Source organism: Manis javanica, chromosome 15 (genome assembly GCF_040802235.1).
Source record: "Manis javanica isolate MJ-LG chromosome 15, MJ_LKY, whole genome shotgun sequence".
Classification (NCBI taxonomy): Eukaryota; Metazoa; Chordata; class Mammalia; order Pholidota; family Manidae; genus Manis; species Manis javanica.
The window spans coordinates 27,298,767-27,324,814 of NC_133170.1; the positions used below are offsets into that span (position 1 = coordinate 27,298,767).

General features: G+C 44.2%; 2 protein-coding genes across 7 annotated transcripts in view; both read right to left on the reverse strand.

Annotated features, from left to right (window-relative positions):
* The window catches only part of KCNA6 (potassium voltage-gated channel subfamily A member 6), a 200,747-nt gene that overhangs the window by 84,420 nt on the left and 90,279 nt on the right, over positions 1–26,048 (reverse strand). The gene's annotated exons all lie outside the window — the stretch shown is intronic.
* Positions 12,320–20,015, reverse strand: KCNA1 (potassium voltage-gated channel subfamily A member 1). The gene is made up of 2 exons (XM_017642739.3): positions 19,462–20,015; positions 12,320–19,098 (listed from the first exon to the last, which is right to left on the reverse strand). The coding sequence occupies exon 2, from the start codon at positions 18,580–18,582 to the stop codon at positions 17,095–17,097; it is 1,488 nt and encodes a 495-aa protein (XP_017498228.2). The 5' UTR covers positions 18,583–19,098; positions 19,462–20,015; the 3' UTR covers positions 12,320–17,094.

The window sequence follows — 26,048 nt, forward strand, 5'->3', positions numbered from 1 at the left end:
TTAAGGTATTAAGGGAAAACATTCATAAGGAAGACCTCTATAGGCCATGCAAAGGAGAGAAGCCTGTTTCCTGCCCACAGGAATAACAGATGGAGAAGTATTTACCCTATTTTCAAAAGTCAAATGGTACATCTGGAAGGATAAAATAAGGCTGAAGACTTTAGAACATTAAGCTCCTTGAAGAAAGCTGTTGCATAAATAATATATTATAAGCACTTAAAAATCTTAACCTGCTTGCAAAATTTTTCTTGAGTTCTCCCCACACACCCAACATAGCAAAATATTATTACTTCCCTCATTGATTCAGCACTTATTGAGCACCTACTATGTACCAAATATGATTCCTACCCCTGAGGATCTCAGAGTAATAGGACTGACAGATCCAGATAAGAATTAGTTTAAATAAATTTTTTTAAATGTTATGTGAATACAGTTGTAGTAATGTCTGAGCTGGGTCTTTATGGATTTAATAGTTGTCTAGGAAAAATAAAAATGGGAAAACAAGGGCAATATCAAGAAAAGGGCAGTACATGCAAAGGTATGATGACATAAAGAAATCTATCATTAATACAAATTCCAGGAATGTGTGTACTTCTGTGAGGCTGGAATGCAGAGTGTATGAAGTGAAGTGGCCTAAGAGGATGTCATTCAGTGAATATTTCTTGAGTGCTAGTTACTTAAGAAAGAAGAGAAGTGCATCCCTTTCATGGGAACCTTGCTGGGTTAGATGTTTAAGGTCCTTCTTTACCATGATAAGGAATTTGAGCTTTATCCTCTATAGAGAAGGGAAGAATTAATATTTTTAATGAAGAGAATGATGATACCAACTATTAAAAAATGGGCCAATCTTCTATGTTTGTTAAAATTCTTATTTAGCCAAAGCCTGATTTTTTTCCCTCCGTGCCTAAAAGCTTGCACTGATAATGCATAGTATGCCAAAAACTTTTTGAAATATTTAATATGAAAATAAACAACATTGATAAAATATAAACTCATGTGCATCTTGTGCTAGGAAAGACCTCAAATTTATGAAAAGCTAAAATATGAACATTTTGTTCATAAAACCAAACACATTTTGGATTTGGCTTAAATTTATGTTCCCAACATCATGCTAAACAATCACTGTTGTCTGGATAGGATGACTTGAAATGAGCACAAGAATAAAATACCTTAAATACTATTTACACCATTTTTCTAAGCTTGTATCAGATCACTTATCTTCATAGCAGTATAAGAGCATGGCACTAAATCCTAGCTGGAGAATCAGGATTTCTGTCTTCTTTCTTGCCCAGCTTAACGACCTTGAGCAGCTGGACGTTTTCTATTGCTCTTTCTTCATCAGGAGAATCAAGTGTATGATAGATACATTGATATAATAATGGATACTGGATTTGCAAACCAATGACTTCCATGCTCTTGAAATGGAAAAACACAGAAAAGACAGTGACCTGACAAGGAGGCCATTGGGATAATTCAAATACAAAGTTGCCAAAAGACATAGGTGGCTCTAGGGTTGAAGTCAACTCTGGGATTCTGGGATTCTGGGACATGTATCAAAGATCTTATTTTTGTGGGTTTACAAGCAAAGTCCAAGTAACAATTTTAGCTACTTTTGATATAAAGATCTCCATGTTTATCCATGGTGCAATGGAAATGAGGACTTGTCTCTTAACACTTCCAAAAAAAAAAATAGCCACCAGCTATGAAAGCTACTATCATAGCAACATAGGGAATGGTTTCTGAAACCAGATTTTGCTTCTGAGCAAAAACAAAACAAACCCATCTTTCTGACAGCAGTAGCACCTCTGTGATCCTACCCCTGAGCTAAGAACACTCTCCTGGAAACACTTCCCAAGATGCTACTGAGAAGCCTCCATCCTGTGGCTGCAAAGATGGGAAGAGAAAATTCCTGTAACAAGGATGACCTTCCTTATCTTCTCCCTTAAGTAGCTAGCATCCAAGAAATGTTCATTTCATAGAAACTAAAAGGGCTCCAGGTCTTGGATGTTGTTTCAGTATGTTGGTCTGTCCCAGCTCTGGACTGGAGCTTATTTACATTCACCTCAATGTGAGTCTCTTTTATCTCATACAATTTCCCAACAATATGTAACTTAATTCCAGCTGATTAGATCCTCTGTATTGTTCAGGATCTCACTTGTTGCTTCTGTTCAAGATTCTAATTTTTGTGTGACCTGAGACAAAAAATGTATATATGTGATCATGTATATAATAGCCCCTTATTAATCCATCGGTACATGTTGAATAGAAATTCTGTCTAAAAAGAAGCTGTGTTATTTAAAATAGTTACCTCAGATGAGTACAGCTTGGCAATAATGAAGTCCAGGGTAGCATTTCCTCCCTACAGTAACCTATACACTTTGCATGAAGGAAAATGATCATGGACTATGCCTCTAAGGCCCCCTTACGCATATATGGTATCAGTTACAAGGGAATTCAGTAAAAGGGAAGGTAACTCAGAGCCTCACATCCTCGCAAATACCTTTCTGAGAGTGAATCAGTAGTCTTAGGCAGGAGCAAATATTTTTATTTGCAAAAACTATCCCCTACATTTCCTTATGTCTATTCAGTTTTCTCCTCAGAAATAACTCTTTCCTTCACTAGAAGATGATGAGATATTAGGGATCGCATTTGTTTAGAGTACTTTTGATCTTGTTAGGAAAGAAAGGAACCCATTTTGGGAGACTTGCTCACTCTTCTAGAAGAATCTGAAGACAGCTATGCTGTTTCTAGAGTACCAGAAAGAAAAGGACTTTTCTGTTCCAACTTAGCTTTTCCCAACAGATCACTTTTCTAGAAAGTCCTGATCTAAAATACGGTCACACTTGGCTATTTTTGTACTGGTGGCTAGAAAAATTGAAAGTAAGAAAGAAAAGTAAATAGAACGCAAAGACCCCAAGGGACAGACAGGCACACTTAGACAGCGTTTCTAGCAGGAGGCAGGAGAGCCAAAACTGAGGTGACAAGCTTCTCCATCTTCTCTCTTGTTTTGTTCAGAAGCCTGCAGCCTTCAGGAAATAACAGGGTCCCAGGGATTCTGGCAAAATCTAGGCATCACGGGGTCTTTGACATCTCTAAAGCTGGCTGGCCTTAAATATGGCTAATTCACCTTTACTCCTTAAATTGTTAGTTTATAAACTGCAAGGATCCATGGGCTTATAGGACTGACTACCTAAGCCAAAGGAGGTTGGCATTTGCTTCTAAACTCCGAGGATGAAAATGTTAAGGTTTGGAGTTCAAAACGTAAAGTCTAGATTTCCAGCATAACTATGAGTCAATACTACTGAAGGACAGAAGTTTGGAGCATCGTATTTCTTCCCTGGAATAGTTTCAAATCACTTTGGACCAGATCTGTTTCTGGTGCAACAAGCTGGACTTTGAGCAAATGCAAATTTCCTGCTCGCATGTTACAGACACAGAATAACAGGAATGACCATTAATTACATAGCCTAGAAGTTTTTTCAGATCCAAGTGCAAAGCTGTCCAAACAACTAGTTCCCCTGAGATGTGTTTTCAGATGAAAAATCTAAATAATCCTGTCATTTCTGGACTAAATGCCAAGCTGACTCTCTTAATGAGGATGCAGATGTATGAACTCCATGACGAATAGTTCTAAATCAGCCACAAAAACACTTAGGGGCATGGTGATAGTGCCACAAGGGCTGAGTGTTTGCTTTTAAAAGCCCCCTTCCCACCAACTCCCTTCCAGGCACTTCTTTGTCACCCATGTGACACATTAAAAGGAAGTGCTAATGTTACACAGACGCATTAAGTCACACAAGCGGTTTGGTGCATTTCAGCAGGACTCCAAAGAATTACACCACAGAGGTGTACAGATGAAGCAAGGAGCAGCCACGTCAATACCATCCGAACCTGTGCTCTGAACACACATTACAAAGAAGCACAATTACCCAGCCTGTGCCATTAGGCAGCATTAGCCAGCATCACCCATCATTCCTGATTAATAATTGAACTCGATCCATACAGGAGAGTTCAGGCTAGTCTGGAAGATGCCTTCTAGCGTGCATTAGAAAGGAGCACCTCCAGGGACCTCAGAGCACTTTGTCCATTTAACAAGTCAATCTATAAACTACAGTCAACTCTTGATTATTAGAGACTGATGATCCCACTTCAGAATGTTCCTCTGCTTTACTGTCCATCCTCCTCCCTCTTGGTGCCTTCCCTCTGGACACATAAGAGCTTATTTCTCCCTGTGCAGTAAGTGCTCTGATGCACTGTCCAAGCCTCCTTCATGGCTGGAGAGCTCATCCCCCCTCTGCTGGGACTGTCCTCAGCCATGAGTCCCCTTTGAGACTTGCCTCTGATAAATGACCAGTGTCAGGTTTCTTCTCAGGGCCACCTCAACCAAAGATGGGCCAGTGAGAATGGCTAAAGGCCTGGCCCCCTTACCCAACCTCAGGACAACTCTGAAGGACCATCTCAGCTTAGCTCCAAGGAGGGATGGCTAGGTCTGTGTTGTGACTGCATTGCAGCTCAGCGTCTCCCTTGCTTCATTCCCGCCTCAGGTACAATACTGAGAGCACTCCCAGCAATCTTCCTGCATAGTGTGTCCAGCTCTGATCCTGCTTCCTGGGGGAGTCAATCTGCCACTGAAAAGGAATAGCTATACCTTACCTGCCACCACAAGCAGCCACTGTAAGGGTCAAATAAGATAATGTGTATGAAGTTCCTTATAAACTGTAAAGGATAAAAAAGAAACACTTATTATACTTCCCTTTTAACTAAGACACCCTAAATCATGTGCTCTTTGAACACAGAACAAGCCTAAGGGCACTTTTCCTGTGGCCTGCAATTTCAGAGTTGAAGTAAAGCTAGAGGGTCCCAGCTTACTCATGTGTGAATTTAAATGGTACCGAGACTGCAAACCTTTAGTATATTATGCCACTGAAATTTTCATTCATGTACAAGTCTTTCATTCATCCAAATCTGAGGAGTGTTGTGGGCTTTGGGGTGTAAAGCACCTTCCTTCAAAAAGTATCAAAATAGCTTGGCATTGCCAAGTCAGCCAAACAGCACTGCTGAGGCAGATATTTTTGTTATCAGCCGTACTTATAAGCCAGCAAACAAAGTCTTGGAGTAGTAAGGATACTTGCCGTGGGTCCACAGACCCAAAATCTACAATTACACAGTGATAACCTAAGCTTTCAGCCTGATGTTCCATTTAAGAATATCACTTGCTCCACAGACCATAAGACAGAAAATACAATTTTTGAATTTAACAAAGTGAAGGCAATTGACCAGGCAGGAAGACACCAATGTTCAGAGTCGGCCACATCTGCAGCCCTATCAGGGATCCACAGACACAGTGTCCACCCCAGGCCACTGTCTGTCACTGTGTACCTGAGCTGTCCAAGGAGCGATGGAGCAGAGACACAGGCAGGAAGGCATCAGATAAAGCCTAACCCCTGTGGGGAGCATCCGGAGCCCAAAGGAAAGCATCCCGGGATCCTCAGCCTCTCCTGTTTGGTGCTCTGACTTTTTTTCCTTTCACTTGAATGGCATTTCTTTAACTGCAAAACTTTATGATGATGATTTTTTTCTTAATTAAAAGGTAGTGGTGACAAATCTTTAGTATCAATTAAAAGTGTTAGCCCCTTGGGCTAATGGATTACCTACCCTATAGTACAGTATAGTATCAGAGCACCAAACAGGAGAGGCTGAGGATCCCGGGATGCTTTCCTTTGGGCTCCGGATGCTCCCCACAGGGGTTAGGCTTTATCTGATGCCTTCCTGCCTGTGTCTCTGCTCCATCGCTCCTTGGACAGCTCAGGTACACAGTGACAGACAGTGGCCTGGGGTGGACACTGTGTCTGTGGATCCCTGATAGCACTGCAGACGTGGCCAACTCTGAACATTGGTCACTTCCTGCATGGACAGGAGATGAATAGTGGTCAGCATGTATCAGTGTGTCTGTGCATGTGTATGTTTGTGTGTATAGCAGAGTGTGCACACATATGCATGAGCTGGGATTGGGGTAGGCATTTTTCTGGCAATATAGATGTCAGGGCTCCCAAATGAGTGATGTTTGGGCATTTAATAGCATAAGGAAGGGATAAAATACCCCTGCATATAATTTCCAATTCCAGAGGCCTCTCCTCCAGCACTTATTTTTATAGGATTTGATTTGATTTCTCCATCTTCCAATTAAGTGTCCATTCCCCTTTCCCACTTTGACTCTTGAAAGATACATAACAGGGAGGCACCATTATGACTCTCAAGAAATATTACAATGTCTACAATCATCAATTCAAAAGATGATACTCTAACAAATCAAACCCCGGATGGCTTAAGAATATGAACAACAATTTTCCAGAAAAATTAACTGCTGACAGCTGAGCTTTGAAGGAGCAGAGATATATGTGAAAAATGTACCAATCCAGTTGCAAAACAGAATGGATGAAGAAATGTATTTTCTGGAAATGTTCAGGCTTCAGGTCTTAGGAGGGCACCCAATGATCAACAAACTCTTTTTATTAAAATTATAATCCCTGTCCAAGTAAACTACATTAAAGATGTCTCCCCAAAGGAAGGAAAACAATAATGTTTGTTTAGAATCTCAACTACTATATTTATGAAATTGAGGAATTGAACTCAGTACAATGAACGTTAAATGTCAGCCCAGCCGAAGAAGTTGGGTATTGCTATAATAGGCTGAGAAGTTTGGAATTTTCATTCGCAAGAGTATAATGCATGTGAATGGTGGAAATTGCACCTAATATAAAATCATCAGGTATAAAAATACTTAAATGAAGCATGGTTATCCTCATTCAGTTTACAAGACTTTGTGCCTGAAAATCATCTTTAATCTTTTTCCCTTTAGGTCAGTGTGTAGATTTGGGACTTGTGGTAATGTTCTTTAGTTCTAAACCTTGCCAAAATCATACCTTTAAATGATCTAATGAATTCCTCTTCCTTTCTGTAAAACTCTGTCTACGCAATCTATGACGAAAAGTTCTTACTGAACACCAGCGAACTTCCTGGATAATTGAGTACAGATTCCAAAGAACAACTTCTGTCAGAATTTGGCTGGCTCACTATTGAGCATATTAAATTGGACTATAAGATGATTTATATGGCTTTTGTGAAACAGCATAATAGTCCATCACTTAACATGGAATAGCATGAACTGATGAGCCATTATTTTAGTCACCATAATAACCATGGGTAATTAATGAGTGACTTAATCCATTGCTTTTTGCACAACAGATGAACCAGGGTCTCAGATCTCCCCCATGTCAGCCCATTTCATAATCATCCATCTTAAAACTAGAGACTTGAAAGTTATCCTGGCCAAACTTCCTTTCTTCAGGCAGGTAAAACATTATCATTCTCATTTTTGCTGCAAACTCTTGGGAATTAAAGTCATGAATTTGACTTTTTCATGCTAAACAACCTCCTTTCACCCATCCAATGGGTGTCATTGACTTGGAACGCTTCTAATGCACCACCTGGAAATCCTTGCAGTGTACAAACACATTCTTCCAACTCACTAATCATTACATTATGTACGTTATAAAGCTGAATTATTTTGTTTTTTGATTACCAAAATTGTCATTAAATGATGTTTAGGGCACTCACCTTTATCCACTAAGGAAAAGCATTATTTTTTAAATGCCCAACTAACCCTCTGGAAACTTACAAGGAAGCTGTTTCATCTTTATCGGAAATGTTCTTTAACAACTAGCCAATACCCTGTGATAAAACTGAGATGCACATCCAGTCTTTTAGGACTGACATACACACAACTTTCTCTAAGTATAAAATATGTTTTGCCTGTTAATGAAGAGGGAAACATTGGTTGGGAAAATCAATCTCAAACAAATTCCCTTTGACATTCACATAAAAAAAAATTACTTCCTTTCTGAAACAGTGAAATAATGATATTGGATGGGATGGGGAAGAAAAGCAATCATTACTGTAGAAATAATTAAAGCATCTTGGATTGGGAGGGGTGTGGGAGGGTGGGTGGGGAGGGAGGCAGAAGGGGATTGAGGGGTATTATGTTTAGTACACATGGTGTGGGGGATCACGGGGAGAACAGTGTAGCACAGAGAAGGCACATAGTGGATCTGTGGCATCTTGTTGCACTGATGGACAGTGACTGCATTGGGGTATGAGGGGGACTTGATAATATGCGTAAATGTAGTAACCACATTATTTTTTCATGTGAAATCTTCATAAGAGTGTATATCAATAATACCTTAATAAAAAAATTTAAATAATAAATAAGAAAAAATAAAAATGAAAATAAATAAAGTATCTTGGATTTCCAAACACTTCTAACTCAATATATTGAGGAATAAGAATTTTAATAAGAGTTGGATCTGGCTCTGTGCTCAAAACTTTATTATCCTAAGCTTAAGCCCCTACCCATTGATCATCCTCTGATTTCAATTCTGAAAGAATAAATTTCAACAGAAATTAGTTTCTCTGGAAACATTCTTAAAATGCATTTAATACTCAGCACATGAAAACAACACAGGGAACATGTTGTCTATTGCAGTAAGCGTGGAACATGCCATGTAAAAGATATTTTTAAAATCATTGATAGGTTAGAAAACAGTTCAGCCCCTGAATGTTGTTCTCTAGAAAAATGTTTTGTGAACCAAAGATTCTATCAGATACTGGACACCTTACTTAATTACAATGAAATTCCTTTAAAAAAATCACATAAAACTTTTACTACTATTTAAATCACAGCTACTTTACCCAATCATTTTTAAGAAGGAAGGGCTGGACCACTGCGGAGACGTTAAAACTTCAAAATTTTTATAAGCATCTTGGTAGTATGTGCTGTGCGAGAAAAGTCTGTATTGACTCATGCATGCTTGTGAGGGTTATTTTTAGCAAGGGAAGTTAAGAATAATTTATATTTACATAATATCTCTCAGATAAGCATATGAGAAAACTTTGCAAACAACATTTGCTTTATTTCTCAATATTCACAGGTGGAAAGAAAAAATCAAATCGCACAGTATTTTTCACACGGAGGATATGAAGCAAGAGGAAGTGATGGCAATTATTAAAGATACTCCCTAGTTCCTTAACGTACTGCATGACAGAATTTACCCTTAATATTTGGGGTCTGAAGATGTAAAATAATATTATGTCACAAGGGCAAGGGAGGAACAAGCCTGGAAATAGTGCCTCTGCACTCTGTGGGGCTGCTGCATGCCTGGCATTATAGGCAGGATGTACCAAAGACTCCTACTGAAAATATCTCTGCCACCAAGTCTTCAGATTCTACCACCATACTGTTAACTTTTAGATTAAGCAGCTGATCTCCCTTTAAAGTATCCTTCCTTCTTTAGGGAGGAATGAACCAGGAGTCTCCTCCCATGGCTCAGTCTCTCGTTATAATTAATAACAAAATCTGTGAATACCACATACTTACAGAACATATTAGGATTTACTGAAGATGTTAACCCACATTATCCCATTTAATGCCTATATCCCTATGTGGTAATATTTCCATTTTAGAAATGATCAATTTAAAGGCTCACAGAGCCTACACCCTTATGCAAAGTCCAGTGGTCTTTCTTTAACATGCAGCATTACACTTCCCAGCAATCCATCAGCTCAATAAACACCCTATCATATGCCAGACCCTGGGCTGTAGAATCATCAATAAACTTAGGCTTGCTTCTCCCACCCAGCAACCTTGGCCACGTCCCTTGGCCTATAAAACAAGGACAAGAGGTCACTGGCAACCCTTCTAATTCACCAAGTAGAATAAAGTGATATAATTAGCATACAAGTGAGTTGCAAACTGCAAAGAGAGCTAAACAAACTGGGAAGTATTGCTATTAGCACCTCACTATGAGAGTGTCAGATTGCCTTTAACTTAATAAAGGCCAAGGGCTGTTGAATGTTTGATACAGAGGGGGTGCAATTAAGGAGCAAGAGAGAGAAGTGTAATAGGGGCAAACCTCCTTCCAGACGTAATTACAACTAAGGCTTTATTGGGACATGATCTCTGGATGCTAAATAGCATGCAGACAGGGGCTTTGAAAACCTACCTGCACAGAGAGCAAGTTTAGGGCAGGACTGAGCAGAAACACTAGGAAATAAAAAGGTAGCTACAGGAAAGAAGACATAGAGGTTATAGCCAGAATTCTGGTCTGAAGGAAACTGCCAAATTTAATGGGTTCAGAATTCAAAGCTATTATAGCACCAGGAAACAAAAGGGGACATACACTTGGGTCACTGGAGTCTATCAATTCTCCAATTCCTTCTATTTTTTACATTTCTAAAATTGGGATGAATCAATGCAATGGCAGGTCAGGATTGTTAATGTTCTTTCTTATAAATATGTCAAGTAATGGTGCATCATAAAATTGATGGTATAACAGAGTCAATTAATTAGATAAGTGTTTTTAATTACCTTTTATTAAGCTTGTTCAAAGGGCTGCTTTCCAGTTGTGCAGTGTGACCATGCTGTCTTATCTGCATAGGACTGTGATGGGGTTCATTCTGCCAGCCTTAGGGCTAGACTTTTCTCCTCGCTTAAGTCTGGTGGGGATCTACAAGTCTAGACTCTCTGCAGGAAGCATCAGCTAGCTTCCGACCCACAGCCAGCATGGCTGGGATCAGATCACATCAGCTTTCTGTTTTTGACTCCTCTTGTGGCCTCCCTTTAAACTGACTTGAATTATTTTGGAAGCTCTGAAAACAACAAAGCTTCCAGACATAGCCCATTCATCCAGCCACCTGGATCTGACTGCTTCAGAAAGACCATTCCAAGCTTTAAGAAGCTCATGCAGGGTTGTGAATGTCCCGGTTCAAGTGCCCACTGCCCTTGATGTGGATCTAGCTCTCCCTAACCCTTCTCTGTCAGAGCTCGGGCAGGCCTGTTTTCCAGTCACAGCAGGAAATTCATGGGCAGCCTGCCCAGCATCATGAGCTACAATAGCAACTTCTGTAGCAAAAGCAAAATTCATCCCTGAATCTTACAATTTTAACCTATCACAATGCAGTACAATTCTGTGATAACACACCAGCCACCCAGTGCTTTTGGCATATAACACCTGTCATAAAGCATTAACCCTGCTTGCTCTGACATGAAAGAGCTTGTATAAAACACAATATTCACAATGAAGGAAAGAGAACCTCTAAACCTTAAGAAGAATGAAATGCACAGAGTCATCAAAAAGAAAAAAGGAAACAGGAAGAAAGAAATGTTAACTGCCTGTAGAACTAAGTGGAAAAAGTCTAAAGAACAGCTAAGAGTCTTATAGTGATTAGAATCATTTCTAACACTAGTTTACAATAACCAAGTTATTTGATGCCAGACCAAAGCACAGCTACACACACACACACACACACACACTCACACACACACACACACTCATTATTTTTTCTGAAAGGCTTAGATTGTGAATGAAAAAATACAGTTTCAAATCAAAATCAATTTAAGCAAATAAAATCAATTACTTTTCTCCCTGGGGCCTCATTTCCTTTTTCTCTTTCAAAGGTAAAAATTGGTCCCCACTGCCTTCCTAAGCCCAACTTCAAAGGCCTCTCCTTGGGATTCTACCTGAGACCAAAATGTGAATTTGTTATCAAAATTCAATCCCAGTGTATTTCCTTGTACAGAAGAAACAGTCCACAAGTTTCAAAGAAAACAAGGTTCCTTCATGATTTTTATCTTGGCTCCATCATGTTACTTAATGAGACCCCGCAGGAAAGGCTCCCTGGAGACCAGTTGAACAAGAGACAAATAACAAATCGGTATTCCTTGATAAGATCCTTAAAAATTATCTTTAATTGATGCCAAGTATGAACAGACCATATAGTGACAGAAGCAAGGAAAATTGCATAGATGAAAACTATGCGCTTCCATTAGGTTCTTGATTCATAACATTCAATGTCCTCTACCTGACACAGTAAACATCAGGGCGGGGAATGCACAGTAGGAGAAAATGAGACAACACGTCCTTAAGTTAAGGTGTAAGCAACTGGCAAACTCAAGAAATAAAATAGTGCTTTTCCAGCTTAAATGGTTTGTTGTCCTGATGGTGCACTTCAAACTAATACTAGTCAATTTTTATTTTTAACCTCGGTAATACTTTACTATTAGAGGTATGTCACTTAGTCCATGCTGTCGACTTACAGCTGCCACATAAATGGCTCCCAAACAGTGTGCTGAAGAGAAGAAGGTGTTTCTGTAAGTTTTGGAGAGGAGACAACTGCTCACCTGGAATATTCTGCAAGGGATTTTGTGTTTTGTTTGGTTTACTTTCCTTACACCATTTCTTCCTCTCTGGTTATGGTACAAAGCTCTTCTGTACTCTTTGAAGTCTCACGTCATATAAAGTAAACTTGTTGTTAGTTCATAAATGAAAATCACTGTGACTAGAGCTAATCTCCCTAAAGCTAATAGTTCTGAGGTCAGCAGGGCCTCAGCCCCTTACACACACACTGGCCTTCTGAAGAAAGCCCATGGTCATTTTGCCTGAGCAAACAGACTGGTCCTTGATCCCAAGATTTCTAAACCTTAGACCTGTACACCCTGAATGAGTTCACACAGGAACCCAATGTAAGGGAAGAGTTTTGGTTAACTACTCAGCTCCTGCTCACTTTTTTACAAAAATGATAAGCAATGTACATTCTTCTAAGGTTTACCTGAGTCATGCTGAACACATTAGCATATACCCTGAAATTCCATGATATAAACACAAGCACTAATACACCGCATAGTGGATGGGAGACGATCTCCTGAGATCATAGGTCAACTTGAGTTGTCTGGTTTAAAAAATTTAGTTTGTCTTCTTGAAATGAACATAAATATCAAAAGGCTTCATCCTTACTTGAAAAAGTGGGAAGATAAAATGGCTGTTTGGCAGTTTATATTCTTTCTAACAATTTTATCCTATGGATGGTTACCACCCACTAATTCTCACCACTCCCAGAAATGAGTCGTTCCTGGAAGAAAAGGGGGACTTGCTTTCTGCTGATTGTTCTCTTTCTCCTATTTGCTCTATTTCAAATGAGGAATTCGATTCCAAAGTTGTTTTAAAAAACATGTGTTTTGGAGTCTCCTAAATTAAAGGGGAGGGTTAGGAAACTACTTTTACTGACTCTTCAGATGTTAACTAATTTGAAAAAATCTGTGAACTCTATACAATGTGAAGAAGGCCCTTTGAGGACGAAACCAAATTTCTACTTAAACAAACCCATTCCTCACTTACTATTTACATGTTCTGTTTTGCTTTTAATTCTCAAGTGAGTCAAGCTTGTGTGTTTTGGCTGTGCTTCGGCTTCACAAGGGACCCCACACCTACTGCACAATTTCATTTTAGAGAAATGATTGTCCATCAGCCATATTCCAGGAGAAGAATTTGCTTGGCTCATTGGATTTTGCTGGGCTAACTCACTAACACAGTCACAATGAATGGTATCAACTATTAATCAGAACTCAACTCTCACAGGGGAGCAAGTGAGGGTTGGGCACAGATGGGGAAGAGGAGATGCAAGCACAAAACCTTTCCTGGCTGCAATCTGTCTTCTAAAAATCTGGTGACAGAGGAAATGAATGTCTTTGGTCTCTCTAATTCAGATCACTTGAGGTGAGTTAGCCACTTCGGAGATTCTGGGGTGTGGCCCGACCCTCCCACGGCCCCCCTATTGAACTAGGGCCACAGTGCACAGGAAGGGCTGCTCTGTGACTCTCAGCTCATCCAGGCTTCTCCACCTGGAAAAAACAAGTACTCAGGACACAACTGTTAAAGCTCAAGACCCAGGGAGGGGGAAAAAGGTAAAAAGCCCGATAAAATAAATGAAAGTAACCCAAAAGACAGTCATTCCTTAATAGGCAGTTTTGTTAAGTGCACCTTCAGGTCTACAAAAACATTTCAGCACATTACAGTGCGCGGGGTAAGAGCTTCATCAGACTCCACATGCCTATGCTACACAGATCATCCCTGTACTCCATTCTCACCGAGTTGGTTGCAATGAGCTACAGAAGGATAAGCAGCACTCATTTCCCCATACCACCCAAGGTCATAGAGACCAGTCCCAGGCTGACAGGGTCACTGCATGCAGCCCTTTTCCTGTAACATGTGCAGAGGAATCACCAGTTCAGCACATAAGTACGAGAGGTATACCAGGTAGCCAAAGTCAGTCTTGGCAGCCTTGGCCCTGCGTTCTCATCCTCTGGCCCCACTGTCCCACAGTACTGAGTGGATTATTGCTGTTGACAGAGCAGCGTTTCAAGTTCTGTGTGTCCTAGATCTCAAAGTTTAAAGAAAAGATCAAGATATCCCCAGAAATCTGGGGAAGGTTGGCATTTTTTTCCCCAACCAGGGACTTTTAAGCAGGTAGGAGAGGAATAGCCAGGATGAGTCAAGGATGGAAAGAGAAGGAAACATCACAGGGGAGGGTTTAACCCCCTGTGGTCGGATTCTCTGCAGGCTTTGGCCCCTTGTCTTCCTTGATGTCACCTTAGTCTTACAGATTCACAGAAGTCGCACAGGAAAATAAAATATCCATGTTGTTTCTTTCAGTTGGGTCAGCCAGCCTGGGTGTTACTCTGGTTTCCTGGTTTATTGTCTCACCGCTAGTTCTAGGATAGGGTGGGGGAAGGGGTAGAAGTAACAGGGGAGACTTCCAGAAGGAGCAGGGCAGGAAGGTGAGGTGGTCAGCAGCAGGCAGCCAACACTAAGTGCAGAAGGAAGGTTCCCCACCCTGGCGTCCTTAAAAAGGCTTTGAGTGCCTCTCCACTGGTGCACACTTGCTGGGCCCCCAAGGCCTGTGTTAACCTGGCTCTCTTTCAGCTAGGCACAGGGTCCCCACCATTCTCTGGGTTGGGTGACTGGGGCAGCAGAAATTAGATGCTCAGCCTGTGAAGTGACTGCCAGGTGAGAAGATCTTAGGAGCATCATAGGAAATACCTGAGGGGAGTGGGCCAGGAGGGAAGGCCTAGGAAAGGTTATCATGAACAGAGTGTTCCCGCATCCACCACGAAGCCTGGAAAGATCAGACTATCAGAGGTTTGCGAAGGGCTGTTGCTAACGGAGGAGGGAAGAGGAACTTTGCAAAGAACACTACCCTAGCCCTGAGGAAGACTTGCACGTCCAGCGTGGCCCTCAAGAGGACGCAAATTCCCAGAAAGTCTACGTTGGCTTCTGGTGGAGAAGGATGACACAAATTCGCAGTTCATTCCAGTTCAAAGATGGGTCTCAGGCCCCAGGTCACATGGCACATTAGGCTGCCAAAGGGACGGAGTTTATTGGATAGCCAAGGGGCAGCACCTTCCCTGATGTCTCCTCTCCATGGTTCCGGATGGTGTGGTCTTCGCACAGTGGTGAAGTGAGAAAGCAAGGGTGGGGAAAAGACAAAGCAAAACACCTGTGCCCTAGCCCTTCCTCTTTTTGTTACCTAACTTCTCAGCTGTGTTAATGGAGGCACTTTCCGCAGTTCACTGTGGGTACAGGATAAAGGCACTAAGCAACTATTAAATCAATTGGTAGAGCTCCTTCAGGGAGCCTCAAGGTGAGGGCCAAAGTCTCTACAGACTTCAAATCATGACTGCTAAAAGAAATCAGCTCTGCTCTGGATGCATACAAGAGATAAGCATTTTCATTCACATTCTGAGAATGCACCACAAAACATGCACCTTTGTTTCTGTTTGTTTGTTTCACTTGGGTTCATTTTTCAGCTAGAAAGAATACTTGTTCATAGGTGTTGCTCTATATACCTTGATGACTTAATTTTCCACATAGCTTCCCTTTAAGGGATGGGCAAATTGGTCCTCTCTCTGCCTAAACCTGCACAGAAACCTGACATTTCCCTGAGCAAAGGCAGAAAAATTGACTGAGTACCTCCCAACCCCCACCCCCCTTTATTTCTTTTGGGACCTTGACCCACAAACTTGTAATCTTTGATTTTTTTAAAATTTTTAACTGAAATCATGCATTAATTAATTTAAGGTACACCTTAATCAAATAGGCCATAATGCTGAGTAAGAGAACATGCTTTGAACTCCAAAAAGTTATTGTTCCCATCTGACTAACATATGCACTTAAATACAGTATTTTATTTACCAATGAAAGATTTAGGAAATGAAGGAGTGCACTTTTGGTGAATGGAAATGAAAAGGGGCTTATTTTTAGGAGAGTCAATTCAAAGTAAGCTTATCCCCTATTGTCTGAGTTAACGTTCTCAGCATGCGATTATAACATAAATATTATCAGAGTCAAACATGCTTACATTTAGTTCCGTTTGTGCTCTCTTGCAAGAAGGAGGCTAAGGTTTTACATCCAGTTCTGGAGGCCAGGGGTCAGGGTGCAGGACTGGTGAAGAAAGACCTGTGTCTGGCTCACCTGCAGCTGAGGGACTTAGCAGCACTGCAGATGAATCAATTCAGTTCATTCAGTTACTTTTTTCTTCAGAACAGTTTGGATCAGAAGGGGAATGGGGTAAAGGGAAAATCCCTACAGACCAGAACCAGTCTCAGATGTATAAGGTGCCTTATGAACCAGTCTTAGGTAATTTCATGGGGATTTTTTTTCACCGTGTAGTATACAGTTCAGTTGATCAAAATAAAAACAACATGTGTCCATTGCCCGTTTCCGCTAGTATATCATGTTACATGTACTACATCAGATGCACTGTCTTAGATGTGCACTTCGCAAAAATTTTAATTTCCATGCAAATTTTAATTTCAAATTGCTAAGTGATCATCTCGTTTTTAGCTAAGAGATAAAAAGCTAAAGAAGCCAGAGGATTAAAAAATCTCGGTATAGGGGAGCATATGAATCTCGTTTTACCTAGACTAGCTCATGGACTGCAAGTTTCTAAACCAGTTTTGGAAAATACACTTCCTTTTCCCATTTTTTAAATGAAATGAAAATAGTTTATTTCTTTCATGGATCTTGAAAGCTTCTGGTTCACCACCCCCAACATCTGCAATGCAACAACGCATTGACAGAACATTCACACACTATTTAGTAAGGTATCTACAAAGGAGTGACCTGGGTCACCTGGGTGTTTGTTTAGCTTTTAGAAGTCTTTCAGGCCGCTAAGTGGGGCTTTTTTGCCTGTTTGCTTGGCTTTTTAAACATCGGTCAGTAGCTTGCTCTTATTAACACAGTTTTGGTTAGCTGTGGTGCAATTGCCAGTTCTGATATTGGCCTGTCTATAATGGGCTATGCTATTATTCATATCCTCTTCGATCTCCATGTACTCAGATTTGCTGATAGTTGAGGAACTGCGACGACTGAGGTCACTGTCAGAGGCTAAATTAGGGGAGCTAACGTGGAGCAGCTGAGCCTGCTCTTCCCCCTCAGTTTCTCGGTGGTAGAAATAGTTGAAATTGGACACAATGACAGGTACGGGCAGGGCAATTGTGAGCACACCAGCGATGGCACACAAGGAGCCCACGATCTTGCCTCCAATTGTCACAGGGTACATGTCACCGTATCCTACAGTGGTCATGGACACCACCGCCCACCAGAAAGCATCGGGGATACTGGAGAAGTGCGACTCAGCTTCTTCCGCCTCGGCAAAGTACACTGCGCTAGAAAACAGTATGACCCCGATGAAGAGGAAAAAGATGAGCAACCCTAGCTCTCTCATACTAGCCTTGAGGGTCTGGCCCAGGATCTGGAGGCCCTTGGAGTGGCGGGAGAGCTTGAAGATTCTAAACACCCTTACCAGCCGGATGACCCTGAGGATGGCCAGCGACGTGGCCTGCTCACCCTTCTGGTTTCCCTCCTGCTCGGCTATCTCAGTGCCCAGAGTGATGAAATAAGGGATGATGGCCACGATGTCGATGAAATTCATGATGTTTTTGAAGAAGTCCGTCTTGCTGGGGCAGGCGAAGAAGCGCACCACCAGCTCAAAGGAGAACCAGATGATGCACAGTGTCTCCACGATGAAGAAGGGGTCCGTGAAGATGTTGGAGCTGTAGAGGACCGTGGTGTTGTCGAGGCGATGCACGGTGCCCGTGAAGTCCTTCTCATCCTTCAGCTCAGGGAGAGTCTCCAGGCAAAAGATGACGATGGAGATGAGGATGACCATGACCGAGACGATGGCGATGACCCGCGCAGGCCCCGAGCTCTCCGGGTACTCGAAGAGCAGCCAGACCTGGCGCTGGTACTCCTTCTCGGGCAGGGGGCGCTCCTCCTCCTTGATGAAGCCCTCGTCCTCCCTGAACTTCTCCATGGCCTCCTCACCCAGCTCGTAAAACTTGATCTCCTCGGAGAACATGTCCAGGGGCACGTTGACCGGCCTGCGCAGGCGGCCCCCGGACTGGTAGTAGTAGAGGATGGCGTCGAAGCTGGGCCGGTTGCGGTCGAAGAAGTACTCGTTCCTCAGGGGGTCGAAGTAGCGCATGCGTTTCTTAGGATTGCCCAGCAGAGTGTTGGGGAACTGAGCCAGGGTCTTGAGCTGCGTCTCGAAGCGCAGCCCGGAGATGTTGATCACCACGCGTTCGCAGCACTCGTGGTCGTCGTGGTCCGCGGGCCGGGGGTAGCTGCCTTCCTGGGGGTGACCCGGGGCGGCCGAAGCCTCATCCACGTTCTCCCCAGACATCACCGTCATGGTGGAAGCCGAGCTCAGGGGCGAGAGACCAGGAGAGAGCCCGGGATGGGAAGGAGCCGGAGAGGAGGGGTGGGGGGGACCCAAGCGCCCCCCCCACCGGAGTGCGTGTCTCCCCCACGCTCAGCCGAGGGGCTTCAATGCAAGCCGGTCTAGAGATCGGCGCCTCGGCTCCGGTCCCTTTCCCCTCCACCCTGCCTTAGACTCAGTTTGGAATCCCCCGCGCCTGCGGCTCAGGGTGCAGCTTTTTGCCGAGGGTTGGGGTTGGGGGGGGGGGGATGAAGGCTGGTATCTCCTGTTCCGAAGTGCGTTAACGCAGTGCCGTTCTAGCAGAGAGGGCCATCGCTTCGGGGGTCACCCTGGTCTCCCCTCCCCTCCTGGAGCCCTTCTAGGACCGGATGCAGAGCCAGCTCAGCAGGTCCCCTGCCTGCCACCCCCTCTGCTTCTCCTGGGCTCTCCCCCCTCCTACCCCTCTTCGCCTGCCGACTTCTAAGCTCCCACCAGGGCGATCGATGGACGCTGCAGAGAAATAGAAAGTGATACGGGAGTAGAAAATCAGAAGCATTCAGATGGGACGGACCTACAGACACCGAAGAGCACAGACCTCTAGCTTTTTCAGAAAGCACTGGACTTTTTGCTAGGGTGGTCACACACACAGAGACAGACACACGCAGACACCCGGAAATCCAAGTTTGGGGCGCTTGCACCCCACTTCCCCAATGCCCAACAGCCGATCTGCTTACAACTTCGCTAAAGATCGGAAAAGCGCCGAGGGACGCTGGGGGAGCTCCAGGTTCCAGGCAGCATCCCCGCACCCTGGGCTCCCCTCACCCCGTCGCCACAACCCCCGCTTCTGCAGCCCCGAACAGGGGAGCCCCCTACCTGGCCGGCCGTCTTGGCGCAGGGGCGGTGCTGAGCCGGCGGAGGGCCCGCGTCGGAATGCGGCAGGTCGCTTGTGCAGTATCCGGGCGGGAGCCGCGGCCGCTGCCGCAGAGCATCCGAGGCGCGCCGGGCAAACACCGCCCTCGCCCCCTCTCCCTGAGCCCTTTCAGCGGGACAGTCGCTGGACTGAGCAGCCACAGCAGAAATGTCCGTTCCCAACCCCCATTCCCACCGGGTGCCAGCAACCTAGGGGCACCGGCCTCTCGGGTGCAGGGAGTTCCGGAGGATGCGGGGAGGAAAAGCAAAACGCCACCCTCTCCCGAAGCTCTGAAGCAAATGATAAACAGCACTCTCGCCCCCTCCTAACACTACGGGAGCCCTTGATTCGATCCCGAAGGAGGCGGGCGAGCTGGAGCCTGGATCTCCATGGCTCGCTGTCCCTCGGCTTCCCGCACCCCGGAGTGGCTCCCGCCGAGGCTGCGCGGCGCGCGCGGGGCGGTCAGGAGCTCGGAGTGGGGCAGGGTGCTTGCAGCGGCGGGCCCGTTCGGTCCATTTCTGGGCGCTGCAAGATCAGCAGAAACCTGAGAAAGCTCCTGGAATGCGGAGCAGCGATTGGCCCATTCGGGCGTGGGTTGGGGAGGGCGGGGGAGGGCAGGAGCCAGGAGGTAGATGGAAAATATGAGGGGGTGGTTTGGTGGAGGGGGGTTGTCATTCGGTTCCCACCCTCGCCAGCACGGCTTTTTCCTTCTGCCAGAAAAGCCGACCACCAATGCTACTTCCCTTACAGTCCACAGCCCTGCAAGCGCACCACCCCTGGCCGCGACCTTCCCCGGGAATTTCACATTGGAAATGGTCAGGTCCGACGCAATGCAGGAGGTGGTGTTCCGGGCAAAACTCCTTGGATGGGGCTGCGTTTGTGCAGTCCCACAATAATCCGCTTCGGTTGCCACTCTCCGCGAGCCACCCCTCCCCTTCCGCGGGGGCCTCTCTGCAGGGCCCACCCAGCTTCTCTCCGGTGGGCTCAGAGAGATGCAGACTTTGGACTGAGCTCTGCAGGTGAGAATCACCTGCGTTTGTTGTATGTAGTGTTTCTGAGTGGCGGTGGTGCTGAGAATCTGTCCCTCTTTGACCTAAGACGGGAGCTTAAGTTTTCTTACGATCAGATTATTTTGAAACACGGGGAGTGACTTGTGGGCCCAAAGGCTTCGTGGACATGTGGGGTTGTCTGCCAACTTGGAGCTAATTGGGACGAATCTGAGCAGCCAGTCGCCTGCCTACCTCCCACCCACGTCCCTCCTCCCACAGCCTGTTTTTCCGGCCTAGCCCTTCCACAAGGCTACTTGCGAGGCTTGCAACTTCGGAAAGGGTCTGCACAGAGGCGCAGGGAAGCGTGAGCCGGGGGCGGATCAAGCTGCGCCCCCAGAGGCGCTGCGCCTCGGCGCCTGCAGCACGAGAGGAGGCAGCCTGCAGCTCCCTTACTTCAACCGCTGCGGAGTCTCTAAGGAGGCTGCAGGAACGCGGAGTCGCCGCTGATTGGTTCCCCCTGCGGCACTGAACCCTTTCGCACCACAGCGGTTCAGAGTTGCCTCCCGCCTACACCACCCACCTCCTTAATCAAAGCCAATGGTTGCACCCTCCCTACTCCACTGTGACTAGTGGAAAGCGGGGTCCTCTGCGGGGTTGCCCAGGCAGTGCAACAATCCTGGGTACGGAACTAGTTAAGTACCTCCTCCTCCAGATTCACACTCCAGCATTCCTTTCAGAAAAATAAAAGTATCTGTTCCCTCTCCTCCTCCAGATCCTTACCCCAGCTTCTCTTTCATAAACAATGAGTTCTCTTAAACTTCTCCCTCCCATATTAAACGTCGCTCTTTCCCACCTTCCTCACACATATTCTTGTATCCCACTAACTCCACGGTTCCCTACCTTTCTGCACTATTGCTTTATTGCAAAAAGATAAAGAAATAAAATATGTAACTGCGCTGAAATACTACACAGCTCCTTTGTTGCCAAAGCTGCTGTGACAGCCCTATCGGAGGAAACCCTAGTAGACCTGATCAACATTTGCTGACCACGTCCTAGCAAGACTGGGCTTCCCTACCCTGCTCCGCCTGGAGCCCCCTTCCTCCTCTTAAACGCTTCTAAGACTGTCATCTCCCCAGTCCCATGTGGATGCGCTTACCCTGATTCAGGGTTTGGAGACTGCCTTACTAGAAGGAATTCACAGACTGGATGGGATCTCAGGGTCCTAAATTCAGGGTTTTATTAGGGAGCATAATAAGATTGGGAGGTTTTCAACATCCCTAGCCGATGTATTTAGGGCAGGACTGGACGGAAGAAAGTGGTTGAGCTAGGAACTCATTCTTTTTTAAAGACCCCCATTGGTAAGGCTCTGAAGGTTATTCAGCAAATATTTGCTCAGCCTCAGCTACGTGTCAGACATGTTCTAACACTGAAGACACAGTAGTAAAGTAAGAAATAAGAGGTCCCAAACCTCATGGAATCACTTTCTGGTGGGAGGGACAGACAACAACCACATAAACCATGCCTTGTAATGTTAGGCAAAGGAAATTAAGAAAAGGGGAACGAGTGACAAGTATAGCTTTACACGAATAAGAAGGGCCTCTCTAAAGTGGTAACAGGTGAACAAAGAACATCAGGGAGAGAGCAAGAAATAGGAAGATCCAAAGCATAGATGTAAGAGCATATGCAAAGGTCCTAAGGCAAGCGCAAGCTTAGCATAAACTGGCAACAGAAGGGGGCCAATGTGACTAAAAGGAAGTGATCAAGGAAAAGTGTGGTAGAAGGGAGGTCACAAAAGTAGGCAGGGGCCAGATTGTGCAGGGCCTCTTTGGCCACCATTAAATATTTCTTTTGAGTGCAATGAGAAGATTTTGGAGGACTTCGATCAATTTGGAAATATAATAGGATTTGTGGTTTTTAAAGATTATTCTGGCTACTAGAAACAAAGTACAAGGTTTGAAGTTATTAAGTTGTGAAAGCAATGATGGCTTAAACTAGGAGGAGTGTCAACACTCAAAAAGCAAATAACCCTATTAAAAAATGGGCAGAGGCTCTGAACTGACACTTCTCCAAAGAAGAAATTCAGATGGCCAACAGGTACATGAAAAGATGCTCCACATAGCTTGTCATCAGAGAAATGCAAATTAAAACCACAATGAGATATCACCTCATACCAGTAAGGATCACCACCATGCAAAAGTCAAACAACAACAAATGTTGGTGAGGTTGTGGAGAAAGGGGAACCCTCCTATACTGTTGGTGGGAATATAAATTAGTTCAACCATTGTGGAAAGCAGTATGGAGGTTCCTCAAAAAACTCAAAATAGAAATACCATTTCACCCAGAAATTCCACTCCTAGGAATTTACCCTAAGAACGCAGCAGCCCAGTTTGAAAAAGACATATGCACCCCTATGTTTATTGCAGTACTATTTACAATAGCCAAGATATGGAAGCAACCTAAGTGTCAATCGGTAGATGAATGGGTAAAGAAGATGTGGTACATATACACAATGGAATATTATTCAGCCATAAGAAGAAAACAGAGCCTACCATTTGCAACAACGTGGATGGAGCTAGAGGGTGTTATGCTCAGTGAAATAAGTCAGGCAGACAAAGACAAATGCCAAATTATTTCCCTCATTTGTGGAGTATAACAATGAAGCTAAACTGAAGGAACAAAATAGCAGCAGACTCGGAGACTCCAAGAATGAACTAGTGGTTACCAAAGGGGAGGGGTGGGGAAGGGAGGGCGAGGAGGGAGGGAGAAGGGGTTGTGGGGTATCATGATTGGTGCACATGGTGTGTGTGGGGTTACAGGGAAGGCTGTGTAGCTCAGAGAAGGCAAATAGGGACTCTGTTGGCATCTTACTACACTGATGGACAGTGACTGCAATGGGGTGTGGGGGGGACATGATAATAAGGGTGAATGTAATAACCACATTTTCTTGTGAAACCTTCATAAGAGTGTATATCAATAATACCTTAATAAAAAAACTGGGAGGAGGGTATTAAATTTGTGAGAAGTGTTTGGAATAAGGTTACATCTGGAAGGTTCAACTTCAAGAATGCCTCCTTTCCTCTGTGGCCTTGGTAACTCAGTGGATAAGGATGCCATTTACTGGAAGAGTGGATTGGTCAGCTTCTCTCCCACCAGAATGAGAGCTACACAAGGCTGGGACCTTGGGTGTCTCCCTTATTATTTAGTTATTTCTGTAGAGGGCAGTTGAGACCTCTCTGCAGATTCTCTCTGCCTCTCCATTCTTCCTGCCCTGTGGCCATGTGCCCTGCCAGTGCTGCTGCTGGAATAGCCAGCTGTGAGTGGCAGCAGAGCTCTGCCTCCTGAGTCGACCACTCCACAGTGAGGGGGGCCTGAATTCCTCAAGACTGCAACAAGGTCCCAATGAGCAGCACAGCCACACAGAGGTGACAAGGCAAGTGACCAATGGGAGCTTGCCTGGCAGGAGATATGAGACAGGATGGAGCCTGTAAATAAATGCCCTCTCCCTATATTTTTTTCAGCAACAAGCAGCCACATGGTCCAGTGACAGAGCTGCATCTCTTTGTGGTTCTTGAAGCAGTTGCCGACTTGATAACTCACCACCTTGAATTTGTACACATCCTTCCCTCTCTCACATCCCTTTGCCCTTACACTTACTACCTGGGGATTGTACCTTCCACTGAAGTCCTTTCTCAGGTTCTGTTTTCCAGGGAACCTGAGCTGAGGCAGAGGGAATTCAAACTTCAGCTTAAGACAGTGAGCTGCTAAAATACCCAAATGAAGATGCTGAGCAGGAAGTTAAGCATATGAGCCTAGAGTTCAGAGAAGAGGTCTGCGTAGCTCAGGGATTCTCAACCCCAGCACTGTTGACATTTGGACTGGATAATTTTTGGATGGGGAGGGCATCTTTGTCTTGTTGTCCTGTGCATTTTAGGATGTTCATCAGCATCCCTGGCCTTTACCCACTAGCTGCCAATAACACCTGCTCCCATGTGGCAACCAATGATGTCTCCATGCATTGCCATGTGTCCCCTGGGGGACAAATCAACCCCATTGTGAACCACTGGGATAGATGGTGGTTAAGGCAGAGTGTTCAACTAGAGCGTTTGGACATGAAGGTAGAAGAAGAAGAGGAAATCTTCAGAGATTGTGTTCCAGGAGATCCTAAGGAGATCCTAATTCTTCAAGGCCAATAAAAGAGGGAAGAGCCAGCAAAGAGAGACTCATAAGAAAAGCAAACCAGGAGAGTGTAGACTTTAAAGCAAAAGAGTACAGTGTTTTAAGGAGAGAGACATTAAATTTGTTGAATAGTGCTAATAGGATGAGTAGAACGGGGAACTTACAAATGACTATTGGATTTAGAAAAACTGAGTTGAAAAGAGAAGAATCAAAGGCAGTAGATAAAATCAACTCTTGGAGTTTTGGGGTCAATAAGGAAAAGAAAAATGAGAAAAATGGAGTAGTAGCTGGAGGAAGGCTGACAAGACCTTTTTAAAGATGAGACCTTGTACAATATGTCTGTATGTTGTATGCTAATGGGAATGATTCAGTAGAAAAGGAAAAAATGTTGATGCAGTAGAAAGAAAAAAGATTGGAGTGATGTTTTTGAGAAGGCAAAAGGAGATGGGAACTAAAATCCAAAAGAAGGGGTTGGAAAAGGACAATTAGTTTATAGAAATGGGGGACAGAGCACCATTCAGATGCAACTAATTCAGTAGATGTGGCCGTGGGGGCTTGTGAACATTCGCTTATGGAATCAGAAACAATTTTCTCAGCAAGAAGGGAAGCAAAGTCATCAGCTGAGAGTGAGGATGACAGGGAGGTCTTGGAAGTTGGAGGGGAAAAATTGTGAAACCACTCTTCAAGAAAGTGGAAGGATTAGAAAGGGTAGCAGGCTTGCATGACTGCACCACAGGCTCACTTGTGGTGAGACCATGCATTTCAGTGATCAGGCCCTGAGTGTTTGAGATAAACTGGGAAGTGAGTCATGATCAAATTGGTTCTGATGATCTTTTATGGGAAAATGTAAAACTGGTTTTAAATATATCCTCCTTCTTAGGATCTGTTTCTTAAGTGTTATGCAGTGTTAGGCAAGACATGGCATGAGAAAAATTGGTCCCGCCAGGCAAGGATGACCATGTGGGCTCCCTTTAGATCCTACTGAGCGCAGTGTCACAATCAGAACCGTGGTCTTGCAAGGTATGAGGTACAAATGTAAAACGTAGTATGGAACCACTAGGGGGCAGGAAGAAAAGTTCAGAAGTTAACTAAGGGTTTAAGATGGCAATAAGTTTTGTGGATGGCCACATTAGTCGGGAGTCTTCATGCCGGCATTTGTGATCGGGCTTATCTATGGATGGCTCCAAGAGTCTGTGAACCCTTTGAATTTGTACATGTCAATAATCTTATTTCTGACAATCAGGTCCATAAATAACTTTTGTCAAAATTCAAAGAGAGTTTAGACTGGGACAGTTAAAAGCCCAGGTTCCTAAATCAGAGATGAGTTTTAATTCAATCACTCTGATCTTGGACAAATCACTCCATCATTTTACATTTTCATCTCT

What these genes read in the sequence shown, in the direction of transcription:
- KCNA1 (XM_017642739.3), bottom strand. Translation starts at nt 18,582, where the DNA reads ATGACGGTGATGTCTGGGGAGAACGTGGATGAGGCTTCGGCCGCCCCG.